The sequence below is a fragment of the Apus apus genome, chromosome 4 (assembly GCF_020740795.1).
Source record: "Apus apus isolate bApuApu2 chromosome 4, bApuApu2.pri.cur, whole genome shotgun sequence".
Classification (NCBI taxonomy): Eukaryota; Metazoa; Chordata; class Aves; order Apodiformes; family Apodidae; genus Apus; species Apus apus.
The window spans coordinates 74,251,040-74,276,328 of record NC_067285.1 but is presented as its reverse complement, the minus strand read 5'-3'; the positions used below and the strand labels follow the sequence as shown (position 1 = coordinate 74,276,328).

The following is a 25,289-nucleotide window of genomic DNA, read 5'->3' as shown; positions in this document are numbered from 1 at the left end:
ATACAGCTCTTAGCACCCACAAGTGACAATGTGCAGCATACTAAGTTAACATAAATCAATCTACCTCTATTAAACCAACAGGCTTGTGCCAATATGTAACAGTTATTTAATTACAGAATCCTTGAAAGCACCAGACACCAAATAAAACTTAGTTTAATCATTTTAGTGAGTCTTTGTATTGAAGTAATCCTTTTAAGCATTGATCAACAGGCATTGCAAGTGTTTCATATATTTAAGCAGGTCTAATTGCTTGGCTAAATATAAATTTAGAGATTAAACATGAAGCATTACTCAGTGGGTCTGTTTTATTTCTTGTGGTCTCTGTTATGTGTAGCTATGGTTATAAACAGTACAGTTGCATTTATAGCTTTACCTTTCAGCATTTGCAATCCATAATGCAGAATTTCTCATTTATAAAGTGACTTAATTTATCATGGAAGGAATTAGTGGCAAGCTTTTGTGAGTTCCTTATTGAGCTCTCTCAGGTAGTAGCTTCATCCTGAGAAAATAACTTCTACTTTAAAAGGGATGTAATACTGGTAAAGTAGCATCTGCATTTCATATCTTTTGAATTTGGTGTCGGAAGTATAGCAGAGACAGGAACTGAATGAAAAATACTATAAGTATGAAATGGATTATGGTGTCAACTTAAAAGGCACTTAAAATGCAGAAATGTCTTCAAATGGAGATTTCTCCACAGTGTCTTGCAATACTTCAAAATATTTTTTATATTTAGATTTTGCTGTCCATTTAAGACATCTGGTGTCTTATGAGATGTTTTATTTTGATGCACTATCCCAACAGATTATTCTGTGCTGTCGGATATGTCTGGTTTCTCTTCTGATTTCGTTTGATCTTTGACATTATTTACAAATAAGGTCATATTTGTGAGAGGCATAAGCAGTATTGCACATTGTTACCATGTAGTTACTTTGGGTTATTAAGGAAGAGTGAGTTGATTCTTTGTTCAGGAAAGCAGTATGTTCAAGTTGAGGTTGACTTTCTTTTTGATTTAAAGGGTATCTAAGTTTTTCCCTTTTAAAAATAGGGAGTCAAGAGTTTTCTTTTCAGAGTGATAAATTTCTGTTCAATTAAACAGAAGCAAAACCAGTCTTAAAATACTGATAATGAAAGAAACTTGATCTTCTTGTGTATTTTAAATAGGTGCATATATCTTCCAAGCGTTTACTCCTCTTGTATTTTGTATTTGTTTATATACTGATAAATAGCACTTCTAAATCTGATATGAGATGCATTTGTCTGGGTTTTAGGGAAGGGAGGAAGGGAGTGAAGAAGAGGAGGAGGGAGAGAAGGACAAAAGGAATGCTATCTATCCGCTTGGTATAATTTATTTTATAAGTAACCAGATTGTAATAAGAGTGCTAAAATATCTATGCCGGTTTTAAGTCCCATACAGGATTTAAAGGTTTTAATCCCAGTAGGATATACATGGTTCAGTACTGCCTAGAGCCAAGTATTTAGGTCCTGTTGAGAAGTTACGGAACTGGCTAATGAAAATTTCCATACAAAGCAGAACCCAGTTCAAGCATATCAGTGCCCCTTTGTGTTCTGATTAGTGATTAACTGCTTAAATCAGTTTGGGGAAGTTTTCAACTGTTTGGTGCGGTGCTGGTTTAACTATTGCATCCAAAGCAAATATTTAGTTTAACTATAGTAGGTTAACAATAATCTGTTTGCAACAAGTCTATTGGATAAGAAGGAGCTGTGTAACCAATTAAGATGTTCAGTTTGAGCCAACAGGAAACTTGTGGGGTGATGCCCAGCTGCAAGGCAAAGAAATCAGCAATTCCACCGGCTCCTTAAAAAAAAAAAAGGGAGGGGAGAGTCACCTATGGAAGCAACAGAAGAAAACTGGAATGCTGCTTTGAGAGCTGTGATAGACAAAAGGAAAGTCTAAAGTGAATCTTAAAGTCCCTAATGTTTCACTCTGGAGCAGGGACACATCTACTTCTCCTCCCTCTGTTGGATTTAAATCTGTATATAGTGTAACTTCTTTTAGAAAACAGTCATCACCTGCCCTACTCTGTTAGAGCTCTGTTAGAGCTCGTAACTAATGTGTAAGAGAGCCAGATTCAGCTCCCTTCTTTGTGTTTGTGTCCTATAAAAGGTGTAAATCTAACAAAATATGACTGCCTGGAGGAATTAATTCATAACTGGATGCCTTGTGGATGCATCTTTTTTGATAAAATCTGGTAGCATGCACGATGAATTCAATGACGGCAAAATATATAGAGTGTTGATTTGTTGTTGGTTTAGTGCTAGGTGGGTAATTCATCTTTACATTCCTTATTTAAGAATATGGTGTTCACTGCTGAAAGTGATATAGGCAGCAGAGACATCTTTATGAAATCCTGCTATAAAATCAAAAGTGGCCACCGTTAGAAACCACTTCTCCCACCAGAGTAGACTCTCAGAAGCAGAAGTGACCTGCAGAGTCTTCCAGGCAAAAAAAAAAAAAGGAACTTTGGGGCACTCATTACTGTATTGCTTGCTGTTTACTTCTTATTAACCTGTGCTGTGAAGTATGAGCCATCTGGTCTTTTCAACAGTTTTCTAATAAGGCTCATGATAAGAAGGGATAGCTATTATTGCATAGGTCAGGTGATGCTGACTTCCTGTGGGATTAGTTCTTCTTTAACCCAATGTGGTGAATATTTTGCAATCCTTAACACAGGATAAGATCCTACATTTCCTTTTGATTTCTGGTGAAGTGGCACAGCGTTGTCAAGGCAACCTGCTTCTGTGTTTTCTTTCTTCCAGTAAACTGTCTCAAAACATCACTAGCCACAAATCGTTCCTTGTAATATGTGAGGTCAGACCCTTCACTGGTATGCACAAAGGCACAAAGCTGTGACTTTCTTATTGGCTGTCATGTCATTATAGCAAATAACTGTTGTGCTCAAGGGGGAACATGTACATTCAAGCTTTTAAAGTAAAAAAAAATATCCATATATCATTTATTGTGATGCCTCAAGGATGCAAGAGGCTACTTTGTTCAGACAGTTGTATTCCTAATTTTTGAGAGAGAGTAATAGAGTATTACTGCTAGTTTATCCATATATAGATAATCTGCTGTAGTTTGCAGAGTAACGTCTTAAATTTTGTGCTGTAACGAGTAACAGATCTTACCTTTCTCACAGTGGTAGAATTTGGGTTAGATTTCCATCCCCAAATCTCTTTCTCTGCCATTCAACACAGCTTTTATTCACCCAGCTGTTCCAATTCCCATGGACTTCTGACAAGAGATGCTGATCTCTCCTGCCTCATACCTTGAAACCATCATAACATGCCCTTAGGCTTACAAAGAAACATTTGACTGTGATACTTTGCCTGGACACCCCCATGTGCAGCATCCATCCTGAAGGGGGAACAAGTTGGTTTTATTGTCATTGCTTTCAACTTGCATTCTTTTAAGAAGCAAACAAAATATCTTCTACCAGAAAATTAAATGGAAGCAGTTTCCTCTTCTAATTAGCTGCTAGTAACCAGACTTGCTAATTCTGCTGCTTGGTAGCATTTACAAAAGCAAAGGGAATTCAGGAGATTGTCCAGCTCTGGGTATTAATGATGTTACCCATTATGGCAGAGAACCAAGAATGTGAGCTCTAGGAGGTACAAATCCTTCTGTTCTTTCTGAGACTGAAATAAACAGTTGGTCTGAGCTGTTTTACAGATGCAACTTGCATCAAAAGTTTTAACGTTCACATTACTTAAAGGGTTCTACCCTATCCTGCAGGTCATCAGCCTCAGTTATTTTTTAAGTATTTGGGGTCTCCTTTTCATTTTTTTTTCATTTCAGCCCTTCTACCATTCCACTTTTACAGCTTGGCCTCATTAATAGGTATAACGAGGAGGTGCTGGGTAACTGAAGCATTGAAAATAATTAAGAGAATCTCTTGCTACTGGCTTTACAACTAAAAAAATGTAAATGAAATGGTACCCTGCCACAAAATGTATCACTATTAATGTAAAATTTAAAGAGCACAATCAACCCAAGCACTGACCTAAACTAGTCATTATTATTCATGGCCTTTTGTAAAAATGCCATTTTTACTGTTTAATTTTGAAGCTAGGGATTTTACCAGCTCTAATGGGAGTAGGCTGCTATTCATGATCTGATTAATGTATATATTAATCTCTCACATAACTAACAAATACAATTTTGCAGAGGTTATTTGTCTAAAATTTATTTTGTGTGGGAACTGCTGATGTGAGGATGATCTGATCTGAGTTTTAGTCCACAGCCTGACTGCTTTTTGGTGGAACACATGCAAAAAAATGGCTTCTGTTGAATGTAGTGATAACAGTACAGTATGTGATGTAAATTATGATAAAATGGGTTATTTACCAGGTTGCTCAGTATATTTTATGATTTTTCATGTTAATTTTATTTTATTTTCATAGCATTTTATTAAAATTACTGGGGGGGGGAAATATCTTTTTCCTCCAGGAATTAAGATCTTTATTCATCTGCTCTAATTTGTATGTGGCAAAACTGGAATGTGTGGCATTTGATGGAGGTCTTTCAGAATGAAAAGCTTCCCTCAGCTCTTTGACAGAGCACTAGTCTGTAGTTTTGTGTTAATTACTGTAGCCTTTCCTCAGCACAAATTTCCTCTATTTCATTTTTATTTAATTGGATCAAAAGAGTCTCTCTTGTGGGAAAACTAGCAGAGAAGGTAACTGTAGCTATTCAGCTAGATATGGTTAAACAAATATATATTTTAAAGTACCAGGGTTTTGGTATGCAAGGACATTTAAACCGAGCCACATCTTCGTAACAATTCAGACTGATTTGGTTAACAGAATCTCAGAAGTTGAATAACGTTGACTTTTGGAAATGACTGCTCTCTGTTTCCAATCAGCTGTCATTCTTTTCTTGCAAGGCTCCTCAGCACACAAAGGTGCCTTTGTACCCTTCCTTCCTCCACTTACTGCTTTACTTCTCTCCATTTCTGTTACAAACCATGGTGCTGAAGGGCCTTGGGCTGCACTGATGTAATACATGCTTTTGTAGGCCAGGTTGCACATTAAGTTCTACAGGTAAATGGCTTTAGATTTTCAGTCTGTAAAATACAAATTAGAACTCTAAGGAATTTTACATATTGAAAAGAGTGTTTAAATTACTAATGTATCAAGAGGGAGAACTGAAGACATGATCAGTGAACAAAAAAGACCAAGCACTTTTAGTACAAAGCAGTAATGGGAATTTTCATGCTTGCACTGGTGTAAGAGAAGGCAAACTTAGGTGAAAAATATTTTCTGGGTGAAAAATCTAATATTCTGTTTTAACTCCTGGAGAGGATTCTGTACATCGTTTATAACTACAGGTAAATAAATATATAGTATATTTGTTGATGCAGCTTTTAAGGTGTCACTAGTTTTGTTTCATCAGCTCTAATTTGGAAATGCATGCTTCAGGATACTTCTCAGCAGGCTTGACAATTTGACATTGCGTAAGTTAAGCAATGAGAAGGTGGCTCAAGTAAAGACTAAGAAAACTGTGTTCGTGTATTATAGCTGTGTCTGAGGTGCCTAAGGGAACAGTTCTTGAGATAAATTTCACTTTAATTGGACAGAACTGAAGAAAGTGGAGAACATAGGAGACCATGTTATGGGATGTTGATTTTCCAGCATCTTGCTATCCACCTTACTTCCTAATTTCTTTCCTTTCCCATTATCCCAGCTTTGTGACCACATCCATCGTGCTATTTAAGAGCTGAATACATTCAGATGTGTGAAGGGAGCTCATCTGACTTGGTATTCAAAGACACAGACTTGGTCACAATCTTAGTATGGCTCCTTTACTAGAGGAAAGGACTTGTGGTTGCTTTGACCCTGGCACAGTCCCATCTTGAGTCCAGCACTGAGCATGTGTCACAGCTGCTCTTTTATTGCCCATAAAGTGCAGACCACAAAATGCAGGACCCCTACCTGCTTTGGTTGGAAAATCAAATCGCAACTTAACTGGCCTTGCAGGAAAATTACGATGATAAAATTATGAAAATTATGTGCTTTGTGGATGGTGGTTCGATTGTTTGATTTTATTTTTTTGTGTGTGTTTAAGTTAATGTTGTTTGAGAGACAGACTGTGATTTAAAGGCATTTGATTGTGGAGGAAAATGTCATGCCTTCAATTAGATGTGCTGCTCTTTTGGAAAGAGAGTAGACAGAGGCAAGAGACAAGCTGCACAGAGAATAAAAGTGACACACAAGCTAGATCCATTCAATAGATAGAATAATTGTAGAAATACTGCAGGGAGAGCAGGTAACAATAGCAGCTGCTTCTATTCTTGTCTGACTGTGATAGAAGTTAGTGGAGAGAGATTCCACACCTGTTTTTCTCGCTTCTTTATGGTTTGGCCACAAGTAACATGTTTATTGATTTGACTAATAAAGGTATATGCCCAGGCACCTAATGTCAATCTTTTTTAGAGTTCTAGGTGTGTACCAGACATTCCCCATAGTTTTTACAAGCTTGGCATTATGGTGAGTGTTCACTTCTGATCAGTGATTTTATGTTTTGCCCGCAGTTTATATGTCAGGATCATCTTATCTATAATGTAGCTGACGCATACTTTACTAGGAGACAATGATATTTTTTTTAAACAGTTTACGCACAAGGCAAGAAAAGAAATAGCTCAGGATAGTACCAGAGGCTGATTATGTAGACCTCCATTGAACAAAGAATTAGTTAATGTTGTCTGCATTCAAAGAGGATGCTTGGAAAGTAAACACTTTGTGAAGTACTTTTGCATTTTATGTATTGATGTAAAATAATGTCTAGCAGATGGGTGTTAGGAAGATGTGCCCAGTGTGGACAGATTATGATATAATTACTTGCCAAGGGTTTCTTGCACGTTTTTCTGAAGCATCTGGTATTGGCCTCTCTCCGAGACAAAGCATTGGATGAGAGGGACGTGTTCTGACTATTCCTGTGTTTCCGAAGTACAACATTTTTTTGTGTGTGTTGGGATGATTACAATCCAGGTACTGAAGTTTTTCTACTAGGTAAATGACAAGTATTCTCAATAGTACTTCCAGATGGCAAAAGCAGCTACTTCATTTTAGAAATTATCTTCTCAAATTACTTCATACCTCTATTTTACACATTTTAAGGGTCTGCTAATTGATGACATACACAGCTAAAACCTCCATAAGTTTGTGAAGAGCTCTTTTGACTGTCACTTTAAAAAGAAATGTAGCATAGGCTTGATTTTGATAAAACTGAATTATTCGTTGTTTGCAGATGATAATCTTAAGGTATTTATTGAAGTGATATTTTTCATTATGTAGTTATTTTATTACTCTACGCATGCATATCACACATAAAAGAGAATTAAAGTTTGTCTTTAGAAATGGACCCATTTCTGGTTCAGTTTTAAACTTTCAGTAGATCTTTTAAGTGCACCACAAGCATTAATTTGAGTTCCAGCCAGGTTTGTTTAATGTCACCTAGGAACAGAAATAGATTTGATGTAAACTTCAGACAAGTTTTCTAGAGGAGCTGTACCAGCTCATCTAATGAGCTCCCTAAACCAAGATAAAGTTGTGCAAAGGTGTGGCCATATGATGCACCATATGACATGGGATTTTAAAATATATTTTATTTTTGTGTTCAGTGGCTAATGTAGCAGGGGTCTAGGTCTGATCTTCTATTCTCGATCCTTAGAAGAGTTTCTCCTCTAGGTTTTATCTTTTGACAAAAGGCAATGACAACTCTGTGTTCCATGTTTTCTATTAACCTTCTCAGTTTTTCTTTTCTGAATGTGCTCTGGATGTATTTGGGGAAAAAAACAAGAGGTGTTTTCATGGCCCAAACCCTTCTCTTTTGAGCCGTCAGACCTGGCACATTCTGTCTGACTATACGAGGGGCACTTCTTGTCTTGGTGCAGGATGCTGTGAGGCATGCCTTGTCCTTCTTTAAGATGCAGTCCCTCAGGTACAGGCTGTAACCACATGTGGTTTAGATGGCGTAAAGTGGTGCAAAATGCTTCTCTTCAAATGACAAGGTTTGAAGTCTAATCGTGATCGATACTTCATATCTGCATGAGGCTATTTTGTTCTCCCGACGTGTGGAGCCCTGTTATCCTTTATTACTATTATTTCTTCCTCCACCACCCACTGCACAAATTTAATTCCTGCAAACTACCACTGCAGTGTCTTTCCTCCAGCTGGTAGGCTGATAGTAGTGAACAGTTTACTGTGAAGCCTGGGCCAATTAGTGCTGCAACAAGTGACCATAAAAACCCTCTGTAAACCACAGAAAATAAATAGGTCTGAGCTACATGTTTAGACTACTGACATTGCTTTACTGCTCGGCTCAGTTCATTATACACTGCTCCACTTAAGAGGCTTTTTTCAAAAGTGCTGGCTAGGTCCTTGGTTTCAGATAAGAAAGATGTTTTTCTGTGTACTTCTGGACTGCATGCATAATGCAGTTTCTACAACAGCCCTTAGTAATAATTTTAGCTTTCTTTTTGCAGGCATGATTGTTTCAAGCTAGAGGTTGGCTCAAAGTATTTCTTTAGGTTGTAGAGATAATTCAGAAAATGTTGCATGATGACTTTAGTTGTAGATGAGAACAGAAGGAAGTTCTTCCAGCTGTGGGTGCTGTTTACATTACATTTGTTGTAATTTTTTTGCTCAATGATGGGTAAGGAGAAAAACTTCAGTATGGGAAAAAATACTTAATACAAGCATGTCTAGAGCATATTCACCTGCCAGACCTCCTTACATGCAATTCTTATGAGGTTCCTGAAAACACCTAGGGTTAAAATTCCAAGCATTCATAACATGTTGCAAAGCAGCCCATTAACTGCACCTTCAATTTGGCATCCTAAGTGAGGAACCCCTGTAGGAGAGGGACCTTCTGTTGTAAAGATGCAAATCTGCGAACCTTCAGTAGATATGGAGTTTGTTCAGGAAATCTGCATAGGCAACATTTTGTGGGCAAAGTGACAGAAAATTAATGCTAGCAGGAGGCAATGTGTGGACACAAAATGAGGATGGGGCAGGCAGACAGTAAATCCACAGTCCTGAAGGTGGGAAAAAGGAAGAGAAGCAGCAAAGTTTGCAGAGTGCTGTTCTGTGGTGTGATAACAGCTTTTGAGAAGCGTTTGGTTCTGTGCTGAGCCATCATGAAACCACTTTGCAGAAAGCTCAATGTATGGGAGGAAATTAAAATTGCAGATATACTTTTCTCTCTGAGGAGAGGCTGTATTGGGATCTCTAGAATATCAAGCAGCATGCCCACATCCACAGACAATCTGTTTTCAGAAGATATTAAAAAAACCCACAATAATCTATATTTGTTTGTTGTATATTAATTAACTGAGCTTTTGACAGAAGTGAAATGCAGGGAGGCAAATTTTGGTCCTTTAAAATAAATATCAGGCATTTTCTCAGACTACAGGAAAGGGAAGTGGTTAGCTACATATGATTTAGATGTTCCCTGTGAGCAGGCTTTTTTTTTTTTGCCTTTTTTTTTTTTCCTTTTTAAATCTTTTTCTCTTTCCCCAGAAGACTCAAGAGTACATTTTGTAATTGCAAGAGTGGGTTATGAAATCAGTAACTGCTGCCTTTAAGTTTCAGAGCAAGTTAGTCTTTAAGAAACAAAACTAAAACATGAGAACAGAGTATGGTTTTACAGCTGACGCTTTCAAGAGTATTACAGACTTTTCTGGCAGTAAAGCATAGGAATTCAGGCTGAGGTGCACGTCATGTTTTAGAAGTAGCTGTAAGTTGTAGTTGGGGTGGGAGGAGTGTTTCTGATCACATTTACAATCCAACTTCTTTCCTTTGACACTTAGTTCGTTCTGGCTTTTGGGTAGGAACCTCTGAAGCAGGTAAATAGTCTCCTACCACCCTCCAGTGGTTTGCAGAGCACAGTACAAGTGTAATGTTCAGAAAGCTTATTCAGAAAAAAGGTGGTTGTGGGATACATATTGTTGCATTGTGGAATTGTTTGGTGAGTTATTTGGTGTCTTGTGGTTGTTAGATGTTACAAAGTCTTTTAGCATACCTGTTCTTTGGAGGATAATGATATTCATGCAGTTGTTGGCATTTGCAGGACATTAAACCATCTGCATCTGTGATGATTTCCAGTCTGTGTGTGTATAGCTGCCAGGATTAAGGAATCTGTGGGTGGTGACAGTTGGATGTATAACAGTCAAAGGGTGCTTCAGAGGAGGCTGAGCAAAAACCACAGTGCTTGTCTATCCATTTAATGACTCAGTAATTTTCAAGTCTTTATAAATGTCTTCTCTGGCTGTTACAGTCTTCCATTTCTTTCTTTCTTTCCTTCCACTCTCTAGAGCACCTTAGGTGTATGAACATAGAAGTTTCCAAGGAAAATTGCATCTGGGCACTTAACTTTTGTGTTACTTTTCTCTTCTTGGTGGCATCTGATATTCTGTCCTTGGCACATCAGTGTCATCAACCTGACGGTTGTACATTTTTCTAGATCACTGATGAAGATAATAAAATGTGATGCAATTTATTTTTATTTTGCCATCCTGCACTGTATGTAGAGGGCCATGAGAATTGCAGAAGCTTCAAAATACAGCAGGGGTGATTCTGTCAGTGGTTAAGGAGGTGTTAATGTGCTGTGTGACTTGGTAGCAACTGCCAAACTTACCCACCCAACTTTTGGTTTTATCTAGTCCTGGACTACAAGGAACAAGTAGAAGGGGCTGATGCTTTCACTGCTCAATGGATTGTCTCATAGCCTTTGTTGTGGACTTTTCACATAACTGCTTTTATCCAAGCAAGTCTGTGCTAACGTCAACAGCTAAATTTTAGATTTCAACTTACTGCAAAAATCCTAAAGTAGTGAATTTCACTTTTCTGCTCCAGGGTAACTTAAATTGCTGACTTAATATACTAACATCACTCGTCTGGTAGAGAATGACTAATCACACTGTACTTTCTGTTGAGCCAAGCTAAAACATGAGTAGAACAAGAAAATTATGTCAGCTACCACAGGGATCACCAAGAGTAGAGCACAAAGTTTAATTGTATTTCCCTTTCTGAGTTCAACCCATCATGGCTGGATTAGAGGAGGGCTGGAACTGCAACTAGGGCAGAGCAAAACTGGAGTGCAGATCTGGGGAACACTAAGAGCTGTAAAATGCTCCCAGGTACTCTGATCCCCCTGCTTCCATCCATGCAAGCAGGAGTCACTCCTTGATCCTTCTTCTCTTCTTGTATCCCAGCTTGGAGTGCAAGGTGCTCTGCAGAGTCTTCCGGTTTCAAAACCACCCATGCCCTGGTGGCTTCTCCAGTTCTCCTGCCAGCCAGATTATTTTTGGGTGGTAACATGTGTGGATGGAATAGAAACACAGGTATGCTGTCTTGTGGGAAAAGAAGAGGTGTCAGAGAGCAGAAGGAGAGGCCAGTAGGCCTTGGCTTTCTGGCTGGATTTGATCACAGGTTGTCAGCAAAATAAGGCCTACTTTGGCCTGTTTCCACTAATTCCCTCTCATGAGACACCTTTCTTGTAAATCTCAGCACAAGTTGGCGTGGTCATTTATTTACCAAGCCTGCCTGTTAGTTATTTGGTTTTGTCTTTGTTCTTAATCTTCCTACAAAATGTTTACTTTTAGTGTAATGGGACCAGCATTATTCTTCCTTGATTTTAAAATTCCATACCAAAAAAAAGCTGTCTTTGACTGGGCATTCAGATCAACACTCTAAGGCTTTTTGCTTGTGTTACAGAGAGTAAAATGTCTATAATGAGGCTACAGGTTTACATGGCAATGAAAATTTAGCACATCATTTTGTCTTCAGTAGACCGAAGAGCATAGCATCAGAGTTGAGATTACATGAAATGTTTGAAAACACAGTTCATTCTTCTTTACGTTTGGCACTGATCTCCCACAAAGCACCCAAAGCTAAGTGAAGGGTTAAGGTAAAATCCTTTCTTCCATGTGGACAAAGACAACTTTTTATTTGGAAAGAAAGCCTGTTGAAAGGCTTGAATTGAATTTTCACTGCAAAAAGGATGAAAGTCTCCAGGTCTAATGCTGAGTAGCCTTGTGACTGTAATGCTATGATAAGACTGTGCTGATAATGCCAGAGTCTATCTGGTCTGATGGTTGAATGCTACCTTCATGAACTACAATGAATATAACATTCTGGGGTTTTATTACTTTTTTTTTTAATGCCTCCTATTTTTCTGAACTGCTTTATAGACTCCAGCAACCTTACTTTTCATGCCTAAGTATGTGTCTCTGAAGTGATGTTATCAGCTGGGAAATTAACTGCTAACTGTTTCCTTTCATATTACTCAGGAAATATTTCAGTTCTTCTAAACAGGTATTTAAGCCTTGTGTTCGTAAAATTCTGACAAGGGCTAGAAAATGCTAAAGAGATTGTGTTTTGAGGTGAGAGCTCTGAAATATGCAAGCTTTAACTGCCAGTGAAGAATGAAACTTGTTTGGCCCAGGATGCACTTGCTCTAGAAGCAGCATTTCTGAGTTAGCCCTCTTGGTGGCCTTGCACTGATACTCCTCAGTTTTTACTGCATTTATGTTCTGTGGAAATGTGACCAGACAGCAAAATGCTTTCAGACTCAAAGCCATGTTGGTTCAGGTAACAGTCCAAGCATCTAGCTTAGATGCCATCTCCAACACTAGCCATAATTCTGGGAAATCTGACCCAAAAAATCACAAGCCAGAAAACCAAAGCCACGCACATACCTTCAAAGTAAGGTATGCCACCTCAGTGCTCTGAAGTGCCTAGTGTTTTTGATCCAGCCCTGGCGCCATGAATCTATTTATTACGTAGGTAACAAGGGTCCGTGGAGGTGGAGGAGCAGCTCTTCTGCCGTGGCTGGAATGCTGGAGTCCTGCATGAGCACGGCTGCAGGGAGGTGGCACTGTGGTATTGTGGTTTGTGCTTGTTTCATTCATCTGATGCTGGCGACGGACTCCGAGATTACTCATCCGAATTGAGGCGTTTTGCTTTTAAATGTCGTATTCTTTCATCTCTTTCCAAAGGCAGGCATTTTAGTTGAGAAGGGTTTTATTTTAAAGAAGTGCCGAATAAAAAAAGTCCTCCCAAGCCGGATTTAAAAAATCGCCTCAAAAGTTGCATTGTTCAGATGCAGAGAACAGCCCAGCGCATTTTAAAATAGCCTTAATTTAAGCCAGGATTTAGTGCCATAATTCACGAACATGTGCCTGGAAGTTCCTTCTTGCATTACTGAAACTGTTTGACTGCTCTCACATACAATCATTTCCACATAATCATCTTTTCATGTTTATTGAATTTAACTCTCAGTGCAGTTGCATTTCTTATGCTTCTATTCTATGGAGAGGCCATTCCACAACTGCATTCCTTTAATTTTAAGCAACTGAGAATAGCTGAGAATAGTTTTAAGTATTACAAGCTAATGTTTGGAATTTTTTTTCTTCTCTCATCACCAGAAGTGTGCATCAGGTTAAGCTGAAACAAAGACACGGCTTTTTACCTGTGTATTAACATATTGTGGCTGTAGTTGCGATGAAATTACTTCAGATGTCATTTGCAAGCAGACAGAAACAGAACTCTTAATATCTCTGAATCTGAGCAAATGAGATCATAGTGAATTTACAGTGACATTGCACATACTTCTGTCTGGTCTATTATGAAAATAAAAGGAGTTGGTAATGCAAATACAGCATGTTTTTTTTGGTAGAAAGAGCCAGAATCGCCTCATCAGTTTGTTGTAAAATTTCACAAGTCTGATTTATTTATTTTTTAATAACTTTTTTTTTCCTAAATTGCAGTGGGAGAAACTACAGATGACAACAAGTGAGAGGAGGAAAATAGTTTGTTCAGTCACATTCCATGTAATTGCAATTACCTGTGTTGTTTGGTCATTGTACGTTTTAATTGATAGAACCGCTGAGGAAATTAAACAAGGCAATGATAACGGTAAGTGTCTTTTATCTTCTTCAGTCTTGTTGATGATCCAATGGATGGATGTGAGATTCTTTTCTTAAGTAAGAGCTCACTGATATGTGGCTACATCAAATGCTTTAATGCAGAAGTAATGAATGCACCAGTGTTAAAAGCTTACATTGTGGCCCTGTAGATAGACCTCTACTTAGTGTAATCATTACAACAGCTTAACTAGCCTGCTGCTACTGCTTAGGTTAATCTCCCATTATCTAGATATTTCTAAAGCTCAGACAAAAAAAAGAGATGAGTCAAATTCAACCAGCTCAGTGCAAGTTTAGGTCATAAAACCGCAATTTATATATATTACCTACTTGAGCTTCAGGATCTTCTAAAAGACAATAGAGCCCTTTCATCAATAAGCCTCCTAATGCAGATTTCCAAGAGACTTATGTTCCAGTTGTGTTAGTCCTTCATGTGGGATTTAAGTAGCATGGAAAGCCATTCCTGTGTTCTTTCAAATAGAATTTCACTATCGATGTTCTTATTTCGGTTTATTGTGAGGGTGGTCAAAGGCTGCAAGGGAGTCTCCATTCTGTGGAGATACTGGAAACTCAACTGGAAATGTGTAACAAAATGCATGTATAACGTAAGTAGGTTTGGTTACTGTATGTGGAAACTATATTGACAGCTGAACTACTGTTTTCCATTTCAAACCTATTTGGTCTTAAATTCATATGTAATCATAATGAAGAGGATAAGAAGCTTTTGAGTTTTGATCTGAATTGACTTTAAAAATTAGACAGTAGAGGGACAATGGTCTCCAGCTTTGTGCTATACTCTGAAGTTAAAAAACCAGAACAAAACAGGCAGAGCTTTGTGACTTGCTAGTTATATACATATTTGCTGATACTTGTGATGCTTTGCCTTCTTGCCTATGAGAGGAAAAGACATAACAAGCCCCAGTAAGTCACAGATGAATGTATAATAGAAAGTCTTGTTTTGCATTATTTCTACATGAGTAACCCTGTTACTTATCTGAAAAATTGGCCCTGAGGACAAGACTAGGAATGGCTTTGCATTTCTACATCACTGAACTTACTAAAAAGGAGAAAGGTATATCTGTGGATTATCTGAATTTACACAACAAAACAGCTAACATGAATGTTTGTTCTTACACAGAATGTGTAAGAATCACATTGATTAATTCTGATAGGCTCAAAAATTATTTACGATTTGTACAGAATTCAGTGTTTGCCAGATGTAATGGATGATTCTCCACACTAAAAATGGATAAAGGGATGCCTTGGATCTACTTAGAACATATAAAAATAAGTTTTTGTGAAGAGATCTCTTTTTCCCAAAAATTTCCATGGGATGGTAGGCCAGGAAGTACTTTTACAGAATCAAACATGGGTTTTCAGGGAGGCAGGAGAGGGGTGACACAAATGTACTTTGCATTTCTCTCTTTTAATTATCTCTGTTTAAATGGCAAATGCCAGGAAAAAAAGGAAAACAATTTATCGGAGGAAAACAATTTATTACAATATTTTGAGGAGAAGGAAGATTGACAGCCCAGAATAATAACCGTACTGTTTGTAAATATTGTGTAAGTTTAAAAATTCCTTTTTAAAATGTATCTCAAAATATTTAAAAGATTGTTGCTTTTTTTTTTTTTCTTCATATGAAAACACTCGATTCAAGTATATAAAAGTGTAAACCTCTTAATTGGTAAAGCTGTCACCTGTCTACAAAAAAGATAATGTAAAATCTTCTAGAATTTATATGGCGTCAGTGGTAGGGAATCAATTTTCACATAGATCTGCTCCACTTGAAGAAAGAGGTCTAGGCTTAGCTGAACTTTGGCTCCTCTAATAAAGCTCAAGTCTGTGAACATACAGCAATCCTGGAATATACTGAAAGGTACAAAAATTCATTGTGCCATACCAGTTAAGGAAAAAAATTATGCTTTCTGTATTATAGTGGAAGAAGCAGCAGAAGCACATCTTTACTGCAAAGGAGGTGAAAGGAGCCCTGAAGGAAAGCTGAGCCGTTTATTCAGCCTCTTTTCTTCTGAGCTCAGTGCTCCAGCTGTGACTTGATTGTTCTAAGTGTCTGTACCCGCTGATGGGGCTTACTCAGATGCAAAGCATACTGTTTTCGTAATTAAAAGCAAGAAAGAGACAGTGATTTTTAAAAACAGTTATTAAAGGGAAAAACAAAACAAGCAAAACATCCCCAGATCACTGAATAGGACACCTTAGCAAATAATTATTTTTTACTAACTTTTGTCCCAGGAACAGGGGATTGAAGAAAGGCTTGATAAGCATTTTGTGAACAAATTCAACAAATATAAAATTATTTATCCCTGGCAAGTTCAATTAACCAGAGTAATAGCGGTTAGGGAGATCATGGCGTGATTTGCATGGTCTCTGTATGCTTTAATTTTGCTGCAAATTAAAAAAAAAATTAATTGGCTAGCACCATCACTTGACATTGTTACCATTTCAAAGTGCTACTAAACTGTTACAGTGACAGGGAAAACTACAGCTACTTCAAACATTTTGTGTGCTTTTGCAATCACTAATACTCTATTGGTCTCTGTTTATTTAACTAAAAGGCCAGTTCCTATTTGTTTAACAGTAAAGGGGATGCTCAGATTCATGAGACTCACACAGCTGGCTAAAAGCAAAGACTTGCTTTTTGAGGGGTCCAGGTTACCAAGTCGGGGAGTCAAGACTGGCTCCTCACCAAAGCCCTTCTGCTGAGTCCCAAAGGAACGCTGATTGCTTTCCTGCCTGAGGCAAAAATTTCTCCCCTGTATAAAATTCACATGTATTACCAAGTTGTGATAAATCACCAGTGGTTGAATACTGCATGTGCAAGGCACTTTGAGTCCTACACTCTGTGAGCAAAGCATTATTCAAAGACCTTCCATACAGGACCAACAAACCTGTTCAGAGTGATGGGTTAAGCACTGATGGAGAGGTCTGACTCTGGTGTATAGCATTTTTTATGTGATGAAGCAATTTGCAAGGGGAAAGCTGGTAGATGTTCCTTTGTTAGGCTACTGCATGGTTGAAAAAAGCAGATGCAGTGGTATGAATTAATGAGAAGGCTGTTCTTCATACAATATTTATTTATACCATATTTAAGCCAAGGCTAGTAATTTTAACATTATTTATATCATAAACAGCTTCAAATACTTTCACCTCTAGCATTCTTGTGTTAGCAGACATATTTTTCTGTAAATATCAATATGATTGACCAATGCAGTATTTAAGACCAGATACACCTAAAACTGTGAAGTTACTTTTTAGTACATAAGAATGTAAGTTTTGCTTTTTGATATAGGTGTATTTGGGGGAGGGAGGGGTGTTATTTGTTGCACAGTCAGCAAGAAAATGAAGGCAGGAGATAAGAGCCCATTCCACTAGTTTTTTTTTACTATACCCTGGCTTCACAATGAAGCTAGGACCAGGTGATAATATTGTAAATGTTGGTGTTCCAGGTAACCTAACCAGTGTCATGCTTCTAGCATGATTTTAAAAAGTAGCTGTTGAAGTTATGCATCTTTTTGGATATAGTGTTATCTCACTTTTGGTGCTTGTATTTTTGCTTAAGCAAGCTATTGAATATGGGGTATTATCGAAGAACAGTAAAATGTTTTGGTTTGCTTTTGACTATATCAAGTATTATGCTTATTTTCTAAGAATGGCCTCGAATATCTTATTTGAAATGCTTATTTCTTGTTATTGTAGGGGGCAGATGTAGTTTCTTGGCTGGCCTATGGGATAGGAAACAGCTGCTGTTTTCTACTTGAGCCACAACTGCCTTATCAGCGTGTACTTACCTGGCATTCTTAGCAAGTGGCTTCACTACAAAATATTCTATTTGCTACTTGGTACTTGATACGCACTTTATAGCAATAGTAATAAATATAAATATTTTACTTCCAAGGTGTCCTTGAATGGCCATTTTGGACAAAACTCGTTGTGGTGGCCATAGGATTCACAGGGGGCCTGGTCTTCATGTACGTGCAGTGTAAGGTTTATGTTCAGCTGTGGCGCAGGTTGAAAGCCTACAACAGAGTGATCTTTGTTCAGAACTGCCCAGAAACCGCCAAAAAAATGGAGGAGAAGAACTCTTCGAGCACTCAGACCTCGGATGTCAAGGATGCAGTGGTGGTGCCAGTAGCACAGACAGGTACAAACTCTCAGCTGGCAGCTGAAGAAACATCGTCTGAGGTCATGCCAGTTTGACAGAGACAGCATTGTTTCTTTCTTGCAGAATGAGATGTAGTGTTTTCTACACTACAAATGCTGAACAAGAGTAGAAATGACTGTGCATTTTTACTTTTAAAAAACAAACAAAAAAAACACACAAAAAACTAAACCCTTCAAGGAAAATGGATCCAGCAAAGCAACTTGTTACTGTATGGAATGTGACCGTTTGTGAAGTAGTTTCTCAACTAGTCAGCAAGTGTAGTGAAAGTGGAAGTGTAGAAAGTGCAATAGGGAACAGGTTTAACAGACAATGCCAAACCAACGTGACAAGAGTACTCTTTTTTTTTTTTTTTTTTTTTTTCCTTTTCAATTTAAACTGGATGGCTGGGAAGGTAGAACAGACCTGTGATACAATAATTTTGTTTACAGGAAGCAAAAAGAAACCTTTCATCTGTTTACTACTAGAAGTTGTATTTGCTATTTATCTTCTTAAAGATAGACTCCAAAGGGGTACTGTCCAAGTTATATGCATTACCTGAAGCCTACAGGGCTGAATCCCAGCACTCCCTCTCTGAGCCTCATAAGGTAACACATGTTGACATGACTGCAGTGGCGCCTGAATGTTTGGGCAGCTGTGTCAACTAAGGATGTTTGGAACGTCTGAGGGGTAGCATTGTTTTTAAATATGCCTGAATTTTTTAAAAGTCAGCAATTCCAAGTCATCTGTCCATAAGCTACAGATACTTTTTTAAGTATAGCTGTCAGCAAAGTAAGTAGGGGAAGGAGATATGTGTGGATATGCATTTAGAACAGCAGCTCAGCTGTTTATTTTACTTTGCAAGAATGAATTAGACTTTCACTGAATACACAAAGTTGTGAGGCAGAACTATAAATGAAAAAATGCAGTTTACTGCAGAATCACAGAAAAATAAATTACATGTTATCAAAGGTCTGAAAAAGGATGACACATAAAGGAAGATGGAAGCCATTTTTGGTTTGTTTTTTTTTTTTTTAACATCCATGACACAGAAGGGTAGATGTAATAGAATATACTTATGTATCTTTAAGAGAACATTAGTTTTTATCCCCATGTTCTGAAATGTTAGTTTTTAACTTCTGGACTGAAAACAATGTATCAGTGGTTTCCCTCTGCACAGGTGAAGTTGAGGTGTTAGACATTCAACAGTTCAGTTGTTAACTTAGTGTTCTGAGCATTCCCATATAAAAATGAAGTGTGAATAGCATTAAAGGGTACAATAGATAAATGAATGTAGATATAATACTGTGTGCAGCAGGGTGAATTATATATAAAGAACAAATTTTGTGATTCACTTCTCATACCTGTGATGTTTACCATCAGGACATGACAACAAGCATTGACTTGGAGTAGTTATGTATGGGTGTGGACAAGCCTGGGGCCTGAACATAATGTATGTTTTTTAAAAAAAAAAAAGTTAAAAGTTCTTTTTTTATAATGAATGTAGGTAGTACTGGAAGTAGCAGTAATAGAAAGAAATGTGTCTTTTATGGAACCACTGTTATTCTGTACTGGAATTGCTCATGTAATTTGGCCATGAGTGTCCCGCTAGAAAGGACACAAAATACTGGTGCTTGAATAGGCCCATATTAATATTTGATCTAAGTTGCTCCAGGTGAGTTCAAATAATGTTCTTTTCCACATAATTACATGCACTTTTCACATGAAGTAACTTTCCAATTATACAATTATGAATTGAAAGTGTAGCAGCTTCTCATTTGAAATTACATGCAATAGTAACCAAATCATTTATCTGTCTATAATTGTGGAAGAGACTCCAGAATGTATTCAGAAAACCATGACAGTAGTAAGGAATGCCTGGTTACTGTATCTGTTTAAGATATTCTGCAAAGTGTTTTCTACAAGTGTAAATCTACTTGCTACAACGTAAGTCTCATGACATCTAAACACTTAAAATTACTAGCTGCAGCTACAGGTTTTTAATTATGTTTACAATAAAACCAGATGGATCGCAGCAAAATTGACAAAGAACATTATTATGGAGGATAATTAAAATCTTTCTGAAAATCAGAAAGTTTCTTACTAAGTGGCAGTAGCCCCACTTCAAAGAACAAGAGAGCTTGTTCTTTGACCTGCATATTATTAGCATCATAAACTCACTGAAAGTGCTTTATCCCCATTTTTTGATGCAGACTAAGTTGCATTATTTTTTTTCTTGCATAACTATAAAATTTAAATTAAATAAAATAATACTTGAGTCTTCTGAAAGCAAATCTATAGCATCCAAAAAGCTTACTCTACATTTTTTAAAATACACTGAAGAGTCAGCAACAGAATAGACAACTTGCAAAGATGTTTTATACTGATGACTCCAAGTTCAAAACACTATTTTGACTTTCATGTCAAACTACATGTGCAACTGAGCTTACAGGTAAATATAAAAATGGAGAAAGACTTAATTTGAAATTCCTCCTCTCCCTTGGAAGTATCACTTTGGACAGCAGGAAAAGGAGCAAAAGGAGACAGCATCTGCCAAGACAGACTGAAACAAGTCAGCAGCAAGTGTCATTACAGCAGCTTTTCAAGCATTACAGTATTAGCCTGTGCATCCTTTTCTCAGGTGCACTGAATATTCTAAAGCTTTCAGGGATTTCATGCAGGATTTTGGAATTTGTTTCTGAAGCAGTAAGGTTCCTCTTCAAGGGGGGAAGGAGCCAGTAATACCAACATGCCTTGGATACAGGCCTGCATGAAAAAGGAGGGTGCATGAATATAGACACTAGACAGCTGCTTATCAACACATTATTCCCACACAAAGCACAATTTTCTGTATTAATTTAATGACCACAGGATTCTATCCTGCAAAAACAGTGTACTAAAAGTTTTAAGATACATTCTAAGACTTTAATTAAAATGATGTATCAACTAAAGATCAGTATCAAACTGCCTGTGCAGCCACAGTGCATCTCAGGCAAATGTGCAGACAGCAAAATTTAGCCTGACTCAACTCAGCAGGCCAGAACTTTGCTCTGAGCTGCCATTACAGAAAAGAGCTTAATCTGCTTTCTTGTTTAAGCAAAGTTTTCAGGAAGGTAGGTAATCTGGTGTCAGATCAGATCTGGTATTTTAAAAAAGATACTCTTAACCTGTGAACATGCACGTTTCTTTTCCTGTTTTATGCTAAAAGCATTATGAAGTTTATTTCAAACTGGCATCAACATATCACTTTGACTATCATTAGCATTACAAAGATTCTTAACTAGTCCAATTGTGCCATTCATTCACTGCCATATCTGAAAGCAGTGTTTATTTTTGTTATGTAGAAAGAAATAGTAATTCCCCAGCACCAGAACAAACCATTTATAATTTCTAATAAAGCAACAAAACTTGCTCTACGATGAAAATATTTTACTGTGTGTAATATCTGGAACTATGAGTTTGTGTTACTTGTTCGACTCCCTCTCTTTTGCGAAAGAAAAATTGTATGTTCTTGTGGGTGAACGTGTACTGGAAGACAGAAGGTAAGGGAAACAAAAGTAATATATCTGCTTATTGTTGTGAAAAAAATGTATTTGTATTAAACAAATGACCCCAACTACTGTAGTATTCTACACGTGTCCCTTTGTTATACGGAGAATCAGATGCTGAACATGAACTGGCAAAAACACACTATTGCAAACAGTGAACAATATACTGGGCTGCATACTTGATATTGATAAACCTGTTGGGTCAGAGGGGCTAATTTTGGGTACCACACCTTGGCGGAACACTCAGGAAAATATCCCACAATACAAAAACATTTGAAAAAAAAATTATGATTGCTTAACTTGCAGAAGGGAAGACTGGGAAGGGGATATATAAGAACTGGTTTCAACTACATAAAGAACTCCCAGAAAAAAACAGGTCTTACATACATAGCAAAATGGAAAATTAGTACTGCCAGGAGGAGAAGGGGAAAAAAACTTGGTAAGGAGAGCAGTGCCTTGGAATTAACTGTTTGTTATATTTGACTGTGGAATGTCCAACACTTGAAAGCTTTAAGGATGGGCTGGACAAAGAAAGAGTTAAACAGTTTACACCAAATCCCACCTCAGATTGTCAGAATGGATCAGGTTCCCTTTTTTATTATAGTAGATTTTTACTTGGTGAGATTTTTTCTCCTTTTCCAAAACCCCTAAAGACAAATGCTTTCTTAATGAAAAGAAATGCTACATGTTTGCATCATACAATAATCTGTGTACTTTAGAAGTCAGGTGTAAAATGAAAGAAAGAATCCTATCTTGAGAAATACACGTTCTAACCAAACTACATATTTAATTTTCTAAAGAGGGTTGTAGCCAGTATCTTTATCCTAGCTTGTCAGCTGGGGAGAGAGGGGGCTAAGTTTTGAAACATCTCACTTCTCCATGGAATAAGTCATCATATGGGTGATGACTGTTAAGAATCTTATGTTCAAAAAAGAGGAGAAGCATTCTAGCAAACAGCATTCCCTACATGCAAGGCCAACAGATTACTCCTTACAAGATAGCAAAATTTATTCTATAAAAGTCTGCTTTTGTTAAAATGATACTTCTTGCTACATTTTATTTGTATACTTTTGAGCCTTGATAGTTAAGGGAACTTGAATTTTAGCAATTACACCTCTGCAATTAGAAAACAGGGAAATTGTGAAGCAATATCTTACAAAGATAGGAGTGAAGGAAATCTTCCATATAGTTTTTGTATATATATTTCATAATTTTATATCTTACTAGAAAAAACAACAATCAATTACATAGAATTATAATAGAGGATTTAACATTGAAGTCTGTAATCCTCAGTTACAAGTAAACAGAATGTCAAGGTATTCCCCACAGGAAATTTCTAAGAACAGAGAACAACACACAAATGCTTCTCATTCCCACTGTTAACCCCAGCTGCTTTCTAGATTTTAATTTTAATTTCAAAGAAACAGAAAAAAAATTCTTAACTCCTAAGAGCATTCATCCTTTTTTCTACCATAGGGAAGAAACTGATCAACATACAAAACCCTAATAGCTGGCTTTTAAAGCACAGGCATGGTTGAACTATGCAACTGCTTGAAGAGATTCCACGAACTTGTCTCAATAACACAAATGAGACAGAAGTCCCTCTATACGTCCACTACAGGCTTCTCAGCACAAAACCTCTGAGCACAAAAATAATAAATAGCTTTGTCTTTTTCTTTCCCATTGCCACATTAGTATTCTGCAACAAAACTCATCTGGTAAGTTTGTCTAGCACATTAACTTAAGCCTAGACTACTTTTCAATTCAAATATGATTATTTGATAACTGCATACTATTTTTTCTGATAAATCAATTTAAGAAGTTCACACAAAAGAACTTCTTTTTGCGTTACTTATGTAGCAGGTCAACAAGAGAGTTTAAATGCCCACTAAACAGGCTTACATGGACAAGAAAATCCACAAACTCAACAAAGTCTTAATTTTAAACATTCTTGAAGTGTGAACAACAGATGTTAAAATCACTTCAAGTATTTTACTATCATATCAACCCCACAAGTAATAATTACTTTTTTATAATGCCTTATTGGTGAATTGTTTCAAGCAGTATAGAGTATCATTCTCCATAACTTTGCATGACAATTTTTTTTTTTTTTTAAAGCATTCACTGGGATGTCACCCTAGTATATTTTAATCACTGTGACATGCTAAACCTTGTTACTTTACTGCTCATTTTCCTGTGGCATTCTATCCAATGTGCTGGGAAAGTGATTTTTCTGCAATGTTTCTACTTACAGCTTGAAAGCTCATCAGACACAGTATACAAGGAGAACTTTAAGATTAATCTTCTGTAAGGCAAAAGCTGTCAAACCACTGTTCAAACACACACACGGCATCAGCCCAGACCAATTATCCCAGCTCAGCTTCCAACATAGTTTAACACCTCAAGTTTTATAAATTAAAACACACTGAATTCCACAACACAGCTCAATTCAATGAAGTTAAAAAAATATCAGAGGCCTGCCCTGAACTTCAGCACACTTATTTCCAAAACACAAAGCAGTGATGTGATGGCTTAGTGATATGGCTGGTGCCAGAGGGTAAGACTGCTAACCAGATTTAAGACTTGCAGTCCATCTGAAGATGCATTAGATTACTCATACATACTTCAGGTCTTTTAAATTTATTCAGGTTTCTTCTTTAGGTTAATTTAAGGACATTGGTTAATTTTGTATTACCTAAATAGATTGGGTTCCTAAAACATGAAAGGATAGCACAAGCCTATTTTGTAAAGAGGCAAAAACTGAATATAGAAAGTAACAGAATCAGTAACACTTACTGCACAGCTAAGAAAATGGCACACCTGGAATATCTGCAGAAGAAAACTGGCCCATGTAACTAATTACCATGGCAAAGCCCTGTTGTTTAACACACAAAACTATACTGGGGATCAAGTACTAGAAAGATCATCCACCAGGAATAATTGTTTCCACATAATTAACAGATACCTGAACTGTGAATGTTACAATGTGTTCAGACAGTACATCTCAACTGTGACTTCTGTGCAGACAATCCTACATAATACCTGCTGTTAAATTACCCTTGGCTTCATCCTTGCCCTTTTTCCTCTTTTATTTTCTGGTATTAAAAGTGAGAATCTGCTCTGAACCTGCCTGATTGAAAAGGCAATTGAAGACACCTTAGAGTTGCATCATAAAGCAAGCCTGCTATGTAAGTCCTAAGCAACTTAACTTTAAAATCACAGCTTTCTCACCTGAGGGAGTCAGAAAAATAATAAATTAAAAAACCCAGACTGTAGGGACTTTAATTGGCTTCTGATCTGAATTCTTCAATACAGAATAGTGACAAGTGTAATTCTCTCAAATTCTCTTGAATTCAGTGTTATGCACAAAACTGCATACACTGAGAGACATTCCAACCACCACAAGAAATGGATAAAAGCTCTGACCAGCTGGGCCCACTGTTTAGGAGGGTACCTGCTATTTATATACTAAATGAAATACCTTTTCCTGGTAATGGCAAGAATGTAAGTATTTCTCACCACAAAGTATTTCTAATGAGTATCTGAATCCCAACAGCTCTCTGAATAGGGAAGAGGTATTCAATTAGTCAGCAATTCAATTAGAATTGCTTTATCAACTCAGGAGTCAGCATA

The 25,289-nt window shown here is 37.2% G+C and overlaps 1 protein-coding gene across 2 annotated transcripts in view; it reads left to right on the top strand.

Moving 5' to 3' along the window:
- The window catches only part of MARCHF1 (membrane associated ring-CH-type finger 1), a 372,379-nt gene extending 350,584 nt beyond the window's left edge, over positions 1 to 21,795 (top strand). For both annotated transcript variants that reach the window (XM_051619263.1, XM_051619262.1), the window contains 2 exons: positions 13,794 to 13,941; positions 17,866 to 21,795. In XM_051619263.1, the coding sequence (XP_051475223.1) occupies positions 13,794 to 13,941; positions 17,866 to 18,167 (450 nt within the window). In that variant the 3' untranslated portion in view covers positions 18,168 to 21,795. The remainder of the gene's footprint in view (positions 1 to 13,793; positions 13,942 to 17,865) is intronic.
- Positions 21,796 to 25,289: the final 3,494 nt, after the last annotated feature.